The following is a 20,174-nucleotide window of genomic DNA, read 5'->3' on the forward strand; positions in this document are numbered from 1 at the left end:
ATCAATTGTTAATCAGTCTCATTGTTTACATTTTACTTGGAATAAAATAAAAACCTCAAAATTGAAAACAACTCCTTATGAAAGCGATGAAAATCCTCCTTTTGTTCAGTCTAAAGGCGCCTTGACTTTCGTTTCCCGTGAATGGAAACCTACAGCCACATATCTGTCACACCTCCAGCCAGCTCATAACATTCTTCATGGTATTTCTGGTTCACCTTGCCACGTACCAACGGTCTCTGTCTTTCCAGATCGAGCCACTCCCTCCTGCCCTGCAGTAACCCGCTTTCCTGCCGTTTCCCTCACCTGACCTTCCCCACCCATTCATTCACCTGCTTCTCATTTTCCAATCAGCCACAGTACTTATCCCGGGTCATCTCAACTCATTCCATGCCCCAGTGGTATACTCAGGCTGTCTGAGGGGCAGGGGCAAGGGCGAAAAAAAGCACAAGGATGCAGTGCCATATAGGCGTTTTCTCCACTGGAAGGGCATCTCAGAGGGCACTTTTGCAGCTTTTATTTTTCGAACATGGGGAACAGATGGGTGTCTGAGGGGCAGGGTCAGGGGCAAGGGCAAGGGAAGGGGGCAGGGGCAGAGGCAGGTGCATGTGCAAGGGCAGGTGCAGGTGCATGGGCAGGTATCGGTGCAGGTGTAGGGGCAAGGGCAGGTTTAGGGGCAGGGGCGAAAAAGCACAAGGATGCAGTGCCATATAGGCGTTTTCTCCACTGGAAGGGCATCTCAGAGGGCCCTGTCCTCAGAGGGCCAAGCCTTGTTCTGATGTGTTTAAAAGCATTCACTAACCCTATGACTTGGCTGTTACGCCACTCCACCACGTATGGCTGCATCCTGATGGCTCTCTCGAAGTAATCTGCAGCCAGCAGCTTTTTGTCTGCGCTGAACTTCATCAGGGTCCAGGCTTTTTCCGCGTAGATCTCCGGATGGAGCTCATCCTGGGATGGAGATGGGTATTTATTCATCAGGGCGTCGACCTTCGACAGGTAAGCCTGACTCTCTGCTTGTTCTCCCAGGTGGTGGTGCAGCCAAGCCAGGTTCCCGTAGTTCACCACTAACCAGGGGCCCTCATCTGTGTTTCTCATCTGGCGGAAGGCCTCTGCAGCCCTGCTGAACAAACTCTGGGCATCTTCGGTGAACTCCAGCTTGTACTGAATGAACCCCCGCAGGTTGTAAATGTGACCCAGCCAGCTGTTTCCCTCCTTGGTGCCGATGTCTTCCAACTTGTCCCTGAGTCGTACAAGTTTGGACCTGCCAGGGTCCAGATCCCAGGTGAAGTGGCACTGCAGGGCCTCCAGTTTGGACTCCAGTGTTGTCGGACTCTGAGCAGCACTGATGGAGAATAAAAATAACAAATATTAAAACTCATCATCAGTAGGTTCATACAGTATGCTCTGAAGGGTGCTATGTTTGTAGAACGACAGTTCATGTCATGTGGAGGGAGGGAGGAATAAACAAAATAAGGAAAAGTTAACGCACCAGTAGTAAGGCAATAAAAAGTAAAAGTGAAATATAAAAGAGTGAATAATAAGGAAGTAATGGATGAAGAATTTTATTTTCATCATTCTTGACTTTTACAGGTCTTGCTTTTTATTTTTATTTTCTCTTACTATGTTCATTGTTAAAGGGACAGTTCAGCCCAAAATCAAAATTCTGTATTTTTCTGCTCTTGCTTCGGGTTCGCTGGCACAATGTCAGTGATGTCCAACTTCTACTTCGCTTTAAATGATGTGATGTTGTTGAGAAGGTGTTACATGAAATGTTCATAATGAAACCGAAACTAATTTCAGTTGCGGAAATTTGCTTATAAAGCTTAATATTTACGCGTGCAATGCTTTTGTAATTTAGCCAACAAAACCACAGCATTACAGTCAGACTTCATTACACTGTTGTGCAAAAGACTTTCATAAAGCCCTCACAACATTGTAAATCACATCTTGACAGCAGCGTGTGACGTTTTGCTGCAGCATCCTCAGGACCAGATGAGTCTGACGGAAAAACTTTCCTCAGTACTCACAAAGAAGTTTCACACATTGCAGTGGATACATCAATTGTTAATCAGTCTCATTGTTTATTTTTTACTTGGAATAAAATAAAAACATCAAAATTGAAAATAACTCCTTATGAAAGCGATGAAAATCCTCCTTTTGTTCAGTCTTAAGGCGCCTTGACTTTCGTTTCCTGTGAATGGAAACCTACAGCCACATATCTGTCACACCTCCAGCCAGCTCATAACATTCTTCATGTTATTTCTGGTTCACCTTGCCATGTACCAACGGTCTCTGTCTTTCCAGATCGAGCCACTCCCTCCTGCCCTGCAGTAACCCGTTTCCTGCCGTTTCCCTCACACCTGACCTTCCCGCCCATTCATTCACCTGTTTCTCATTTTCCAATCAGCCACAGTACTTATCCCGGGTCATCTCAACTCATTCCATGCCCCAGTGGTATACTCAGGCTGTCTGAGGGGCAGGGGCAAGGGCGAAAAAGCACAAGGATGCAGTGCCATATAGGCGTTTTCTCCACTGGAAGGGCATCTCAGAGGGCACTTTTTATGGCTTTTATTTTTCTCGAACATGGGGAACAGATGGGACGATCTCCCCCAGAGTCCACTATGGTGCGCTGCCATCTATTCATTCTAGTATCTTTGTGGGCCCTCTTGACGGAGCAGTGATTGAAAACATCGTCATTGACTTGTATCTATATGTTGTTGGACTCTGAGCAGCACTGATGGAGAATAAAAATAACAAATATTAAAACTCATCATACAGTACGCTCTGAAGGGTGCTATGTTTGGAGAACGACGGTTCATGTCATGTGGAGGGAAGGAAGGAATAAACAAAGTAAGGAAAAGTTAACGCACCAGTAGTAAGGCAATAAAAAAGTAAAAGTGAAATATTAAAGAGTGAATAAGGGAAGTAATGGATGAAGAATTTTATTTTCATGATTCTTGACTTTTACAGGACTTGCTTTTTATTTTTATTTTCTCTTACTATGTTCATTGTTAAAGGGACAGTTCAGCCCAAAATCAAAATTCTATATTTTTCTGCTCTTGCTTCGGGTTCGCTGGCACAATGTCAGTGATGTCCAACTTCTACTTCGCTTTAAATGATGTGATGTTGTTGAGAAGGTGTAACATGAAATGTTCATAATGAAACCGAAACAAATTTCAGTTATGGGACATTTGCTTATAAAGCTTAATATTTACGCGTGCAATGCTTTTGTCATTTAGCCAACAAAACCACAGCATTACAGTCAGACTTCATTACACTTTTGTGCAAAAGACTTTCATAAAGCCCTCACAACATTGTAAATCACATCTTGACAGCAGCGTGTGACGTTTTGCTGCAGCATCCTCAGGACCAGATGAGTCTGACGGGAAAACTTTCCTCAGTACTCACAATGAAGTTTCACACATTGCAGTGGATACATCAATTGTTAATCAGTCTCATTGTTTACATTTTACTTGGAATAAAATAAAAACCTCAAAATTGAAAACAACTCCTTATGAAAGCGATGAAAATCCTCCTTTTGTTCAGTCTAAAGGCGCCTTGACTTTCGTTTCCCGTGAATGGAAACCTACAGCCACATATCTGTCACACCTCCAGCCAGCTCATAACATTCTTCATGGTATTTCTGGTTCACCTTGCCACGTACCAACGGTCTCTGTCTTTCCAGATCGAGCCACTCCCTCCTGCCCTGCAGTAACCCGTTTCCTGCCGTTTCCCTCACCTGACCTTCCCCACCCATTCATTCACCTGCTTCTCATTTTCCAATCAGCCACAGTACTTATCCCGGGTCATCTCAACTCATTCCATGCCCCAGTGGTATACTCAGGCTGTCTGAGGGGCAGGGGCAAGGGCGAAAAAGCACAAGGATGCAGTGCCATATAGGCGTTTTCTCCACTGGAAGGGCATCTCAGAGGGCACTTTTTGCAGCTTTTATTTTTCGAACATGGGGGAACAGATGGGTGTCTGAGGGGCAGGGTCAGGGGCAAGGGCAAGGGAAGGGGCAGGGGCAGAGGCAGGTGCATGTGCAAGGGCAGGTGCAGGTGCATGGGCAGGTATCGGTGCAGGTGTAGGGGCAAGGGCAGGTTTAGGGGCAGGGGCGAAAAAGCACAAGGATGCAGTGCCATATAGGCGTTTTCTCCACTGGAAGGGCATCTCAGAGGGCCCTGTCCTCAGAGGGCCAAGCCTTGTTCTGATGTGTTTAAAAGCATTCACTAACCCTATGACTTGGCTGTTACGCCACTCCACCACGTATGGCTGCATCCTGATGGCTCTCTCGAGTAATCTGCAGCCAGCAGCTTTTTGTCTGCGCTGAACTTCATCAGGGTCCAGGCTTTTTCCGCGTAGATCTCCGGATGGAGCTCATCCTGGGATGGAGATGGGTATTTATTCATCAGGGCGTCGACCTTCGACAGGTAAGCCTGACTCTCTGCTTGTTCTCCCAGGTGGTGGTGCAGCCAAGCCAGGTTCCCGTAGTTCACCACTAACCAGGGGCCCTCATCTGTGTTTCTCATCTGGCGGAAGGCCTCTGCAGCCCTGCTGAACAAACTCTGGGCATCTTCGGTGAACTCCAGCTTGTACTGAATGAACCCCCGCAGGTTGTAAATGTGACCCAGCCAGCTGTTTCCCTCCTTGGTGCCGATGTCTTCCAACTTGTCCCTGAGTCGTACAAGTTTGGACCTGCCAGGGTCCAGATCTCAGGTGAAGTGGCACTGCAGGGCCTCCAGTTTGGACTCCAGTGTTGTCGGACTCTGAGCTGCACTATAAAGCCACACTCCACCCGTTCACTCACTGTCTGGTCTCAAATCTACCATTTGGTTCGACCTGACTAACTTCACTACTGAAGATTCCCCGCGTACTTTGGACTCCCCTCAGCCTGTGTGTGTGTGTCTTCGTCTCGTGGTTCTCCTGCTACCCATCTCCTCCAGTGTACAGAACGGACTACTCCAACAGATAAGACTCTATAGACATTCCTAGCTCCCGCCCACATTGTCTACTGTTTTTGCTCTACCTGTGTTCAGCATATTGTTGCAATAAACTCCCTCGTCACTGCACTTACCTCCGTGATCTGTGTCTGCCTGTTGACAGAAGACCAGACCTCAACCCATCTGGAAATGGAGCGCTCCATTCCCACCGCGGAAAATCCTTACGAAGGTTGGTCAGCGCCCTTTCAGCGGCTCTGTCTCTGGATCCCCACCAACAATCTGCCTCTGCCAGTCCCATGGCCCTTCCCCCCAGCTATTCGGGTGGGGCGGAAGGATGTAGCGGTTTTCTGCTTCAAGTTTCCCTGTACGTTGAGATGCACTCGTAAAGATTCACCACCGAATGAGCTAAAGTGGCCTTTCTCATTTCCCTCCTCTCCTGAAGAGCGTTGCTCTGGGCTCAAACCCTTTGGAGCTCACAATCCCCCTGATCAACTCTTTTTCTAACTTCTCATCTCACTTCCAGGAAGTGTTCGGTCTCGCCACCGGGGACCTGGCCATCTCCGATCAGCTCTTCTGCCTGCGGCACGGCAGTTCATCGGCGAGTGACTACACCCTGCAATTCTGCACGCTAGCGACTGCTAGCAGGTGGAATGAGACTGCGCTGATAACTGCTTACCGCCAAGGTCTAAACTCCCAACTCTGCCAAAGGATGGTAATCTACGATAACAGCATTGGATTCAAAACTTTCATGCAGAAAACCGTGAAAATCGCTCAGTTACTGACCGCATGTCAACCAGAGCAAACAGCTAATTCACCGCTCTCACCCGAAGCCTGTCCTCCAGTACCAGAGCCCATGCAACTCGACACCCACCGGCTCTCTCCCCAAGAATGTGCACGTCGTCTGACCCAGGGCTGGTGCTCGTATTGTGGGGCTCCTGGGCACCAGATCAGAGCATGCCCAACCCGTCCTCCACGTCCTGCGGTGAGTACCATTCCCAGTTACCCTGCCATTTCAAAATTAACCCTTCTTGAGGTCCAACTACTCACCTCACATTCTGTCATTGCAGTACGTGCCCTCCTTGACCAAGGCTCCTCCGGCAACTTCATCTCGCCGTTGTTATTGAGACGCCTAGAGTTACCGTTTCTACGTCACGCAGAGTTAAAAATAGAAACCATTCAGGGAAAACCGCTGGGACATGGAAGAATTAAATATCAATCACCGCCCATCACCCTACATGTAGGTTGTCTGCACAGAGAACAAATCTCCTTCTTGGTACTGGAGGGACCCACCGTAGACATCATCCTGGGATGCCCATGGCTCGCTCAACATTCTCCGGAAGTCAGATGGGAGTCCAGCGAGATTCTGCAGTGGAGTCCAGCCTGCCTTCGACAGTGTATCTCCTCCGTTCCCAAACCTCTGGTCAGTCACTCCCCCGTCCATGTACATTCCACCCGAGTGGAGAGTCCTGACCCACCGCCAGACCTCGACATCCCATCTGACTATGTGGCGTTCCAGGATGTCTTCAGCAAACAGGCAGCCACCCTCTTACCACCACATCGGCCATGGGACTGTGCCATTGTTCTGCTGCCTGGGGCAACACCTCACCCGCGGCGTCAAGCTTCTTCTTTGTGGGTAAGAAGGACGGAGGCTTGCGGCCTTGCATCGACTTCCGGACCCTCGACAGCCAACTGTCAAGCTCCCCTATCCTCTTCCTCTGGTCCCTGCTGCCCTTGAGGAACTCCGTGGGGCTCGCATTTTCACCAAGCTGGATCTGCGGAGTGCCTACAACCTCGTTTGAATCTGGGAGGGGGACGAATGGAAGACAGCATTCATCACCCCTTCGGGCCACTACGAATACCTGGTGATGCCATACAGACTGTCCAACACTCCAGCTGTCTTCCAGGGCTTCATGATCGAGGTGTTCGGGGAGTATCTCCACCGCTTTGTGATCGTCTACATCGATGACATTCTCATCTACTTCCGGAACTTGGCTGAACATCGCCACCACGTCACGCAGGTCCTCCAACAGCTCAGGAAACATCAGCTCTATCTGAAGCTCGAGAAGTGCGAGTTCCATCGCCCCACGGTCCAGTTCCTCGGGTACATCATCAGCGCAGAGGGCATCCAAATGGACCAGGGGAACATCCACGCCATCCAAAACTGGCCTCTTCCTCAAACAGTTAAGGAGCTCCAACGTTTCCTCGGGTTTGCAAACTTCTACCGCAGATTCATTAAGAATTTCAGTTTCATGTCTTCTCCTCTCACCTCCCTGCTCCGTCGTAAGCTCAAGTCACTGTCCTGGAACCCCGAAGCTCGAGCCGCGTTTGAAGAGCTAAAGAAAGCCTTCTGCACTGCTCCCGTTCTCACCCATCCAAATCCGGACCTCCCTTTTATTGTTGAAGTGGACGCCGCCACCACCGGTGCGGGAGCAGTGCTATCCCAATGCCACGGACAGCCTCCTCAACTCCATCCTTGCGCCTTTTTCTCCAAGAAGCTGTCCCCGGCGGAGTGGAATTACGACATCAGCAACCGGGAGCTGCTGGTGATCAAGTTGGCACTGGAAGAGTGGAGGCATTGGCTCGAGGGAGCTAATCACTCGTTCTCCGTCATCACCGACCATAAGAACCTCTGTTCCGCCAAAAGGTTTAACCTGCGGCAATCCCGCTGGGCCCTCTTCTTCACCCGTTTCCACTTCACCATCAAAACCACAGCATTACAGTCAGACGTCATTACTCTTTTGTAAAGTGCAATAAATCCCTCACAACACTGTAATTCTCATCTTGACAGCAGCGTGTGACGTTTTGCTGCAGCATTCTCAGGACCAGATGAGTCTGACGGGAAAACTTTCCTCAGTACTCACAAAGAAGTTTCACACATTGCAGTGGATACATCAATTGTTAATCAGTCTCATTGTTTACATTTTACTTGGAATAAAATAAAAACATCAAAATTGAAAATAACTCCTTATGAAAGCGATGAAAATCCTCCTTTTGTTCAGTCTTAAGGCGCCTTGACTTTCGTTTCCCATGAATGGAAACCTACAGCCACATATCTGTCACACCTCCAGCCAGATCATAACATTCTTCATGTTATTTCCGGTTCACCTAGGGGCAGGTGCAGGGGCAGATGCAGGTGTAGGGGCAGGTGCAGGGGCAGGTGTAGGTGCAGGTGCAGGGGCAGGGAGAAAATGCACAAGGATGCAGTGCCATATAAGCGTTTTCTCCCCTGGAACGTCATCTCAGAGGGCCCTGTCCTCAGAGGGCCCAGCCCTGTCTTGCTGTGTTGAGAAGCATTCACTAACCCTATGACTTGGCTGGTACGCCACTCCACCCTGTCTGGTTGCATCTTGATGGCTCTCTTGAAGTAATCTGCAGCCAGCAGATTTTTGTCTGCACTGAACGTCATCAGGATCCAGGCTTTTTCCGCGTAGATCTCCAGATGGAGCTCCGGATGTTATTTCTGGTTCACCTTGCCACATACCAACTCTCTCTGTCATTCCAGATCGAGCCACTCCCTCCAGTCCTGCAGTAAGGGACACTGGAAGGGCATCTCAGAGGGCACTTTTTGCAGCTTTTATTTTTCGAACATGGGGGCACAGGTGGGACGATCACCCCCAGAGTCCAATATGGTGCCTTTCCAGCTATTTATTCTAGTATCTTTGTGGGCCCTCCTCAAATGAGGGCCCTGCATTCTCAGTCCCGTTTGTCCCCCCAGTCCTATGCCCCTGGTTCTGCCTGTTCTATTACCTTCAGTAAACAGAACTTTGATGTTACCTGCCTGTCTTGTGTCATACTTCTGAGTTCCCCACCTGCCTTTCATTATGAAAAGTTACATCTGTCTGTCAAACTAAAAATAAACAGAAAACATTTTTGTCCTTAGAATTTTCTCCAAAGTTGATTTAAAGTTAGAAACAGTTTTTCCCCCAACTTCTCTTGAAGCTATATCTAGCAGTCTGCAGCTGTCTGCAGAGTGTTACAGGTATGAAGAGCTGGGACAGCGGTTACCTGGAGACACCTGCATTGTGACCCTCTGCTGCCGCCTACAGGTAGAACCAGGTTCAGAATCAGAATCAGAATTAGAAATACTTTATTGATCCCCGAAGGGAAACTCTTTGTTACAGCAGCTCACCTTTATGTCAGTGCACACAGGAAAACGTAATAGCAAAAAATATAATACAATACACTATAATACAGGTCAGAAAATAGATTAAGTACAAGGAAGAAAAAGGAAAGCTAAAAGTTTGAAAAAGTAAGACGACGAGATGGAGCTACGGCAACAGGCAGCATGCACGTTGGCGCATGCGCACTAGGTTAGCTTGTGGTTACACTTCTCTTCTACACAAAAGCTCATATTTGATCATGTTTACCTGCTCACCTGTTACCTTGGAGATATTGTTACACAGCTCTGTGTGTTTTATGCTCATCCATGTTGACTTAAAAGTTGAAAGTAAAAAAAAAACATTCTTCACCTTGGAAACACTAATTGACACATTGTCAATTTTATATCTATTCCTTTTTACCTGCAAACTGTCAGACATCTTTTCTCTAAATCTTGTATGAAATTTGAATTTCTTTTTGGCAAGTAATTTCTCCTGCTTCTAATTCTACTGCTGATGTAAAGCCCTCAGGTTTCAGCAGTGTGTATGTACAGTCACTCGCTCAAAGTTATCAATAATAAATGAATCTTAACTTGGGTTTAAATTCAGCTTTTCTGTGAAGAAAATGACTATTTAGTACCAAATGAAACCGTTATTTCCAAGAAACTTATTACGAAATCATTCTAAAATCTCAGACACTTTTTGGATGATTAAACAAATGTTTTCCTTCCTTTAAAGTTTCCAGATTAAATGTCGGCAGTGGCTTTCAAAAGTCTTAGTTTGACTGACGTCCACCAGTGCCCTGTGTACTGTAACCACCAACACAAAAAACTTAAAGAAGACTTTTTAGTGTACATCATGTATATTTAATAGTATTAGTATTGTGTACAACTGAGACACAGCTTAACATACTTTCTAAGAATTCAATCAGTTGAATCTGGCGATAACATTCAGGTTATACATCAAAGTAACTATTACATCACCAATCAGAGAGGTTTATATGTCACCACTCCAAAGCTTACAGCAAAGCAAATTTCAGACAGAGTGTATAATGTTCTCATACAAACCTAAAATACAGTGCTAAGGAAAATAATAAACACAGCAGGAATATAGTAAATACCACGGTTACTTGTAAGTTAAGAAAAGGAACATCTGATCAAAATCTATTTGAACTAATAATGTAATTTACTGAATTATGTAATGACATTTGAACATGTCCACAGTGGATGTTATTTAAAGGACCACGCCAGTGTTACTGAATGATTCAATCTGTTTCATACAGATCGAGTACACTACTGCTGACAGTTTCTCGGTGCAAATGTATAGTTAGTTTCAGTGGAATCACCCTCAGAGGATTCACTTGCAGGGTGAAGTAAATCTGGACCAAACTTGACTTAATGTCACTGCGATCAGTGGGTCTTCACTGTAAGTTTCTCACTTCCATTTTTATTTTATTTTAAGAAGTAATCTTTTCCACAATTTCCACAAGTTTTCCTAATGTGCATGTAATCAAATTAATGAGTAAGTAAAGATTTTTTTAGGTAAGGGAATACCTACATTTCTTTCTGGATTTAGAACCAGTTCTGTTAAAAACTCTATGGCTCTTGCAGGTTCGCCAGAAACTCCTCTATTTCTCTACACATTCGGTCCCTGCCTCTGTTTTTAATCTTCTCCAGAGCTGTGATGCTTTTCTCACAAAAGAAGGATTGTTGCGGTATTGCAGCCACCTTCATGTGATATTTTACTGACCCGTCACTATCCTCTAAATTGAAGTATAAATAGTTTGCATAGTTGTTGTAAAGCATCTGTTTGTCTGCAGGTTCCAGGTCGCTTTCTAGCAGTTCCTGGTATATCGCCTCAGCTTCAGCCAGATTTGACTTTGCGTATATATTTGCGAGGTCTATTTTCTTCACAAATGAAGAATGAGGGTAAAGAGAAATCACCTCCTTATGGAGACTGATTGCTCTGTCTATCACGCCTTGTTCTGGGCAACTTTCCTCGGAAGATGTGATCTTCCATTTGTAGCAGAGTGCAGCACATGACTTCAGATAACGTACATCTGGATGGTTTTCCAGAGCCTCCTCTGCCAAATCAATGGCCTCATCAACAGATACATATTTCTTGTAAACCCATAGTAATGCTTTCATACCGCTGCAGCTGATGACGGGATTTCTCAAAACCTGTCTGCCTAACTCACGCGCTTCATCTTTGATTCTTTTTCCTTTCTTAGCACATTGCTCAAGGTAATGAACGGCGAGGTGCAAGCTCTCTGGATCCTGTTCCTTGGCGATTCTCATTTTCTCCAAGACGTTAGCTTCCAGCTCTTTGTTGCTGTGATTAAAGGGACTGCCTAATGCTAACATATGGCCGGTGTGCCACTCCACCATGCCTGGCTGCATCCTGATGGCTCTCTCGAAGTAATCTGCAGCCTTTTTGTCTTTGATGCACTTCATCAGGGTCCAGGTTTTTTCCGCGTAGATCTCCGGATGGAGCTCGTCCTGGGATGGAGATGGGTATTTATTCATCAGGGCGTCGACCTTCGACAGGTAAGCCTGACTCTCTGCTTGTTCTCCCAGGTGGTGGTGCAGCCAAGCCAGGTTCCCATAGATCACCACTAACCAGGGGCCCTCATCTGTGTTTCTCATCTGGCGGAAGGCCTCTGCAGCCCTGCTGAACAAACTCTGGGCGTCTTCGGTGAACCTCGAAGTCATCTGCAGCCAGCAGATTTTTGCACGTAGATCTCTTGATGGAGCTCCGGATGTTATTTCTGGTTCACCTTGCCACATACCAACTCTCTCTGTCATTCCAGATCGAGCCACTCCCTCCAGCCCTGCAGTAAGGGGCAGGGGCGAAAAGCACAAGGATGCAGTGCCATATAGGCGTTTTCTCCACTGGAAGGGCATCTCAGAGGGCACTTTTTGCGGCTTTTATTTTTCAAACATGGGGGCACAGGTGGGACGATCTCCCCCAGAGTCCACTATGGTGCCCTGCCAGCTATTCATTCTAGTATCTTTGTGGGCCCTCCTCAAATGAGGGCCCTGCATACTCAGTCCCGTTTGTCCCCCCAGTCCTATGCCCCTGGTTCTGCCTGTTAAATTACCTTCAGTAAACAGAACTTTGATGTTACCTGCCTGTCTTGTGTCTTACTTCTGAGTTCCCCGCCTGCCTTTCATTATGAAAAGTTACATCTGTCTGTCAAACTAAAATATCTTTGTCCTTAAAATTTTCTCCAAAGTTAGAAACAGTTTTCCCCCCAACTTCTCTTGAAGCTATATTTAGCAGTCTGCGGCTGTCTGTAGAGTGTTACAGGTATGAAGAGCTGGGACAGCGGTTACCTGGAGACACCTGCATTGTGACGCTCTGCTGCCGCCTACAGGTGGAACCAGGTTACTGTCTGGTTACACTTCTCTCCTCGACACAAAAGCTCATATTTGATCATGTTCACCTGCTCACCTGTTACCTTGGAGATATTGTTACACAGCTGTATGTGTTTTATGCTCATCCATGTTGACGTAAAAGTTGAAAGTAAAAAAAAACATTCTTCACCTTGGAAACAGTAGTTGACACATCATTGTCAATTTTATATCTTTTCCTTTTTACCTGCAAACTGTCAGACATCTTTTCTCTAAATCTTGTATGAAATTTGAATTTATTTTTGGCAAGTAATTTCTCCTGCTTCTAATTCTACTGCTGATGTAAAGCCCTCAGGTTTAGGTGCAGTGTGTATGTACAGACACTCGCTCCATCTGTACCCTTTCAGACACATTCTGTGGTTCAAACCCTCTGAGATAGAAACATCTAATCAGAATCAGAATCAGATCGGAATCAGAAATACTTTATTGATCCCCGACAGGAAACTCTTTTGCTACAGCGGCTTGCTATCACGTCAGTGCACACAGGAATAGAAGTACTAGGCAAAGAAATATAATACACTATATCAGGTCAGATAATAAATTAAGTACCAAATAGGTATAAGTATAAAATAAAATAAGTGTGAAGTACAAAGTGGGTTTACCGGCTGATGATAATAATATGGTATAAAGTACTAGTGCATGAACTGCCAAGTTAAGTGTAGCTTATTTATAATGAGACGGAGGATATTGCACAGCAGTAATAGAGGTATGAATAAATATCAATATCAATAAATAGGGAATTTAAGTATATTTCCCAGGAGTATTAACACAGGATATTGCACAATTATGTCAAGTATTGCATAGATGTAATGATCAATGCCCAGTTTAATGACTTAGGGTCATACAGACTGACACTTAGAGGGAGGAGTTAAAGAGTCTGATGGCCACAGGCAGGAATGACTTCCTGTGGCGCTCTGTGGTGCTTTTTGGGGGGATGAGTCTTCCGCTGAAGTTGCTCCTTTGTTTGACCAGCAAGTCATGGAGTGGGTGGGAGACGCTGTCCAAGATGGTGTGTAGTTTGGCCAGCATCCTCCTCTCTGACACCACCGCCAGAGAGTCCAGCTCCACCCCCACAATGTCACTGACCTTACGGATCAGTTTGTTGAGTCTTTTAGTGTCCGCTACCCTCAACCTGCTGCCCCAGCATGCAACAGCATAAAAGATAACCACTGGCCACCACAGACTCATAAAACATCTAATAATACTCCCCATTTTATTATTATGGCCATTATTGATCAGGTTTTCATGCTACACTATGTGGCCATACGTATATGGCGCCAATAAAGTTTTCAATAATAAAGGAATCTTAACTTGGGTTTAAATTCAGCTTTTCTGTGAAGAAAATGACTATTTCCCCCTATAATTAGTACCAAATGAAACAGTTATTTCCAAGAAACCTATTACAAAATCATTCTAAAATCTCAGACACTTTTTGGATGATTAAACAAATGTTTTCCTTCCTTTAAAGTTTCCAAATTAAATGTCGGCAGTGGCTTTCAAAAGTCTTAGTTTGACTGACGTCCACCAGTGCCCCGTGTACTGTAACCACCAACACAAAAAACTTAAAGAAGACTTTTTAGTGTACATCATGTATATTTAATAGTATTAGTATTGTGTACAACTGAGACACAGCTCAACATACTTTCTAAGAATACAATCAGTTGAATCTGGCGATAATATTCAGGTTATACATCAAAGTAACTATTACATTACCAATCAGAGAGTTTTATATGTCACCACTCCAAAGCTTACAGCAAAGCAAATTTCATACAGAGTATATAATGTTCTCATACAAACCTAAAATACAGTGCTAAGGAAAATAATAAACACAGCAGGAATATAGTAAACACCACAGTTACATGTAAGTTAAGAAAAGGAATATCTGATCAAAATCTATTTGAACTAATAATGTAATTTACTGGATTATGTAATGACATTTGAACATGTCCACAGTGGATGTTATTTAAAGGACCACGCCAGTGTTACTGAATGATTCAGCCTGTTTCATACAGATCGAGTACACTACTGCTGACAGTTTCTCGGTGCAAATGTATAGTTAGTTTCAACGAAATTACCCTCAGAGGATTCACTTGCAGGGTGAAGTAAATCTGGGCCAAACTTGACTTAATGTCACTGCGATCAGTGGGTCTTCACTGTAAGTTTCTCACTTCCATTTTTATTTTATTTTAAGAAGTAATCTTTTCCATAATTTCCACAAATCTTTTCCACAAGTTTTCCTAATGTGTATGTAATCAAATTAATGAGTAAGTAAAGATTTTTTTAGGTAAGGGGATACCTACATATCTTTCTGGATTTAGAACCAGTTCTGTTAAAAACTCTATGGCTCTTGCAGGTTCGCCAGAAACTCCTCTATTTCTCTACACATTCGGTTCCAGCCTCTGTCTTTAATCTTCTCCAGAACTCTGATGCTGTTCTCACGAAAGAAGGATTTGTGCGGTATCTCAGCCGCCTTCATGTGATATGTTATTGACCAATCCTGCCGATAGAGGTTTAAATATTTTGCATAGTTGTTGTAAAGCATCTGTTTGTCTGCAGGTTCCAGGTCACTTTCTAGCAGTTCCTGGTATATCGCCTCAGCTTTAGCCAGATTTGACCTTGCGTATATATTTGCGAGAGGTCTATTTTCTTCACAAATGAAGAATGAGGGTAAAGAGAAATCACCTCCTCATGGAGACTGATTGCTCTTTCTATCACGCTTTGTTTTGGGCGACTTTCCCTGAAAAAAATGATCTTCCATTTGTAGCAGAGTGCAGCACATGTCTTTACATAACGTACATCTGGATGGTTTTCCAGAGCCTCCTCTGCCAAATCAATGGCCTCATCAACAGATACATAGTCCCTGTAAACCCATAGTAATGCTTTCATACCGCTGTAGCTGCTGGCGGGATTTCTCAAAACCTTTCTGCCTAACTCACGCGCTTCATCTTCGATTAGTTTTCCTTTCTTAGCACATTGCTCAAGGTAGTGAACGCGCGAGGTACAAGCTCTCTGGATCCTGTTCTTTGGCGATTCTCATTTTCTCCAAGATGTTATCCTCCAGCTCTTTGTTGCTATAATTAAAGGGACTGGCTAATGCTAACATATGGCTGGTACGCCACTCCACCATGTCTGGCTGCATCCTGATGGCTCTCTCGAAGTAATCTGCAGCCAGCAGCTTTTTGTCTGCGCTGAACTTCATCAGGGTCCAGGCTTTTTCCGCGTAGATCTCCGGATGGAGCTCGTCCTGGGATGGAGATGGGTATTTATTCATCAGGGCGTCGACCTTCGACAGGTAAGCCTGACTCTCTGCTTGTTCTCCCAGGTGGTGGTGCAGCCAAGCCAGGTTCCCGTAGTTCACCACTAACCAGGGGCCCTCATCTGTGTTTCTCATCTGGCGGAAGGCCTCTGCAGCCCTGCTGAACAAACTCTGGGCGTCTTCGGTGAACCCCAGCTTGTACTGAATGAACCCCTGCAGGTTGTGAATGTGACCCAGCCAGCTGTTTCCCTCCTCGGGGGCGATGTCCTCCAGCTTGTCCCTGAGTCGGAAAAGTTTGAACCTGTTAGGGTCCAGATCCCAGGTGAAGTGGCACTGCAGGGCCTCCAGTTTGGACTCCAGTGTTGTCTGACTCTGAGCAGCACTGATGGAGAATAAAAATAACAAATATTAAAACTCATCATCAGTAGGTTCATACAGTACGCTCTGAAGGGTGCTATGTTTGGAGAACGACGGTTCATGTCATGTGGAGGGAAGGAAGGGAGGAAGGAATAAGGAATAAACAAAGTAAGGAAAAGTTAATGCACCAGTAGTAAGGCAATAAAAAAGTAAAATTGAAATATAAAAGAGTGAATAAGGGAAGTAATGGATGAAGAATTTTATTTTCATGATTCTTGTCTTTTGTAGGACTTGCTTTTTATTTTAATTTTCTCTTACTATGTTTATTGTTAAAGGGACAGTTCACCCAAAATCAAAATCTGTTTTTTTCCTCTTACCTGTAGTGCCATTTTTCCAGAAATCACAGGTACTTGTTGAAACCTGCCTTTAAAGGATACAGCTCGAAAAAGAATGTATTTTTCTTTGTGTTAGCCATGAAAAGTCTAAAACCAACAATGAACTGATCGTACATTACATGTTTTGAGAGGGTGTTGCTGGGGTGAACTGTCCCTTTAAGCTCCAAAATACCAAAGAAAATTCTCTGTATGTGAAAACCTACTTGGCATTAAACATGATTCTGAAGAAAGAAGTATAACTATAACAGAAGAAAGAAAGAAACAAGGAAAAAGGAGGAAAAGAAGTAGGGAAGGACATAAGGAAGAAAGAAAAGACAAAAGGGGATGAGGCAAGAAATAAGAAAAGATGGCTGAAAGCGGTACGGAAGGAGGAGGTAAGTAAGGAACGTAGGAAGGAGGGAAGGAAGGGAAAGAAATGGAGCAAAACACAGACGAGAACAGGGAAGACAGGAAGGATGAAACGGAGTAATAAAGGGAGGAAAGGAGGAGATACTAATGGAAAAAATGGATGAGGAAAGACGTAAGAGAAGAGGAAGGAGAAAGGAGTAATGAGAAAAGAACAGAAGAAAGATGGCTGGAAGTTAAGCCTCAACTTGTACTGAGGAAACACATTATAGGGTTTTATGGCTGATTCTCTCTTTTTGAGTAAAAAATAAAGGGAAATAAAAATGAACTAAATTATTAATCCATCAAATGAAAACAAAATAGAAGGATTTAGCATTTCTCCAGTTTCTCCAGCAGAATTGTATTCCTGGCAGTGTGGGACACAACTTTCAGAAAACAATCAATCACTAATGATTGTTAAAAAGTAGAAAGAAAATACAAATGTTAAAATCCCTATAACCCTGGCTGTAAGGGAAGAAAGAAAAAAGAACAAGTAACATAGAAGAGAGCAAAGTAAGTAAAGAATAAAGAAAGAAGGGAGAGAAAAGAGCAAAGGGAAATAATGGAGCACTCTGAGCAGTCATTGAAAACATCGTCATTGACTTGTAGGATCCATAATGTTCATATTTTGGGCTCTGGGACTCAATAATAAGACATTAAATACATCATAATGTTACTCATTATTTTCTCATACACTTGTATAAAATGCAGAAGCAGCTCCTCACCTCATCATTCAGCTGTTTCCTCGACTCTGTCAGCTAATAACATTCATGTTATTTCTGGTTTACCTTGCCACGTACCAACTCTCTCTGTCATTCAAAATCGAGCCACTCCCTCCTGCCCTGCAGTAACCCCTTTCCTGCCATTTTCCTCACCTGACCTTCCCCGCCCATTCATGCACCTGCTTCTCATTTTCCAATCAGCCACAGTACTTATCCCGGGTCAGCTCAACTCATTCCATGCCCCAGTGGTATACTCAGGCTGTCTGAGGGGCAGGGGCAGGGGCAGGGGCAGGGGCAGGGGCAGGTGTAGGTGTAGGTGTAGGTGCAGGTGCAGGTGCAGGGGCAGGGGCAGTTGCAGGGGCAGGTGCAGGGGCAGGTGCAGGTGCAGGTGCAGGGGCAAGGGCGAAAAGCACAAGGATGCAGTGCCATATAGGCGTTTTCTCCACTGGAAGTGCCTCTCAGAGGGCACTTTTTGCCACTTTTATTTTTGGAACATGGGGGCACAGGTGGGACGATCTCCCCTAGAGTCCACTATGGTGCCCTGCCAGCTATTCATTCTAGTATCTTTGTGGGCCCTCCTCATGGAGCAGTCATTGAAAACATCGTCAGTGACTTGTAGGATCCATAATGTTCATATTTTGGGCTCTGGGACTCAATAATAAGACATTCAATACATCATAATGATACTCATTATTTACTCCTACACTTATATAAAATGCAGAAGCAGCTCCTCACCTCATCATTCAGCTGTTTCCTCGACTCAGCAGTTCTCTGACTATGCGTCCGTTTGGCTGATTTCTGCTCTTGATGCTGCTTCGGGTTCGTTGGCACAATGTCAGTGATGTCCAACTTCTACTTTGCTTGAAATGATGTGATGTTGTTGAGCAGGTGTAACATGAAATGTTCATAATAAAACCGAAATGAATTTCAGATGTGGGACATTTGCATGTAAAGCCTAATATTTACACATGCAATGCTTTTGTCATTTAGCCAACAAAACCATAGCATTACAGTCAGACTTCATTACACTTTTGTGCAAAAAACTTTCATAAAGCCCTCACAACACAGTAAATCCCATCTTGACAGCAGCGTGTGAGGTTTTGCTGCAGCATCCTCAGGACCAGATGAGTCTGATGGGAAAACTTTCCTCAGTACTCACAATGAAGTTTCACACATTGCAGTGGATACATCAATTGTTAATCAGTCTCATTGACTTTCGTTTCCCATGAATGGAAACCTACAGCCACATATCTGATACACTTCCAGCCAGCTCATAACATTCTTCATGTTATTTCCGGTTCACCTTGCCACGTACCAACTCTCTCTGTCATTCCAGATCGAGCCACTCCCTCCTGCCCTGCAGTAACCCGTTTCCTGCCATTTTCCTCACCTGACCTTCCCTGCTCATTCATGCACCTGCTTCTCATTTTCTACTCGGCCACAGTACTTATCCCGGGTCATCTCAACTCATTCCATGCCCCAGTGGTATACTCAGGCTGTCTGAGGGGCAGATGCAGGTGCAGGTGAAAGTGTAGGGCCAGGTGCAGAGGCAGAGGCAGAGGCAGGTGTAGGTGCATGGCCAAGGGCAAGGGGGGGGGGGCGAAAAAGCACAAGGATGCAGTGCCATATAGGCGTTTTCTCCACTGTAAGGGCATCTCAGAGGAAACTTTTTGCTGCTTTTATTTTTCGAACATGGGGGCACAGGTGGGACTATCTCCCCCAGAGTCCACTATGGTGCCTGCCTAATAGCAGATGTTACCTGCCTGTTTTGTGTCATACTTCTGAGTTCCCCGCCTGTCTTTCATTATGAATAGTTACTTCTCTCTGTCAAACTAAAAATAAACAGAAAACATTTTTGTCCTTAAAATTTTATCCAAAGTTGATTTAAAGTTAGAAACAGTTTTCCCCCCCAACTTCTCTTGAAGCTATATCTACAGTCTGCGGCTGTCTGCAGAGTGTTACAGGTATGAAGAGCTGGGACAGCGGTTGCCTGGAGACACCTGCATTGTGACGCTCTGCTGCCGCCTACAGGTGTAACCAGGTTACTGTCTGATTACATTTCTCTTCGACACAAAAGCTCAGTGTGTATGTACAGTCACTCACTCCATCTGTAGCCTTTCAGACACATTCTGTGGTTCAAACCCTCTGAGATAGAAACATCTAATCAGAATCAGATCGGAATCAGAAATACTTTATTTAGGTGTAACCAGGTTACTGTCTGATTACATTTCTCTTCGACACAAAAGCTCATATTTGATCATGTTCCCCTGCTCACCTGTTGCCTTGGAGATATTGTTATATAGCTGTATGTGTTTCATGCTCATCCATGTTGACTTAAAAGTTAAAGTAAAAAAAAAAAAATTCTTCACCTTGGAAACAGTTGTTGACACATCATTGTCAATTTTATATCTTTTCCTTTTTACCTGCAAACTGTCAGACATCTTTTCTCTAAATCTTGTATAAAATTGGAATTTCTTTTTGGCAAGTAATTTCTGCTGCTTTTTATTCTACTGCTGATGTAAAGCCCTCAGGTTTCAGCAGTGTGTATGTACAGACACTCGCTCCATCTGTAGCCTTTCAGACACATTCTGTGGTTCAAACCCTCTGAGA

At 44.7% G+C, this 20,174-nt stretch overlaps 1 protein-coding gene and 1 pseudogene across 1 annotated transcript; both read right to left on the reverse strand.

Moving 5' to 3' along the window:
- Positions 1–558: 558 nt before the first annotated feature.
- Positions 559–18,388, reverse strand: LOC122877898 (interferon-induced protein with tetratricopeptide repeats 5-like). The gene is made up of 2 exons (XM_044200089.1): positions 18,300–18,388; positions 559–1,342 (listed from the first exon to the last, which is right to left on the reverse strand). Exons 1-2 carry the CDS (start codon positions 18,305–18,307, stop codon positions 559–561), a joined length of 792 nt encoding a protein of 263 aa, XP_044056024.1. The 5' UTR covers positions 18,308–18,388.
- Positions 14,024–17,694, reverse strand: LOC122878214 (annotated as a pseudogene).
- Positions 18,389–20,174: the final 1,786 nt, after the last annotated feature.

Source organism: Siniperca chuatsi, linkage group LG6 (genome assembly GCF_020085105.1).
Source record: "Siniperca chuatsi isolate FFG_IHB_CAS linkage group LG6, ASM2008510v1, whole genome shotgun sequence".
NCBI classification, from domain to species: Eukaryota; Metazoa; Chordata; class Actinopteri; order Centrarchiformes; family Sinipercidae; genus Siniperca; species Siniperca chuatsi.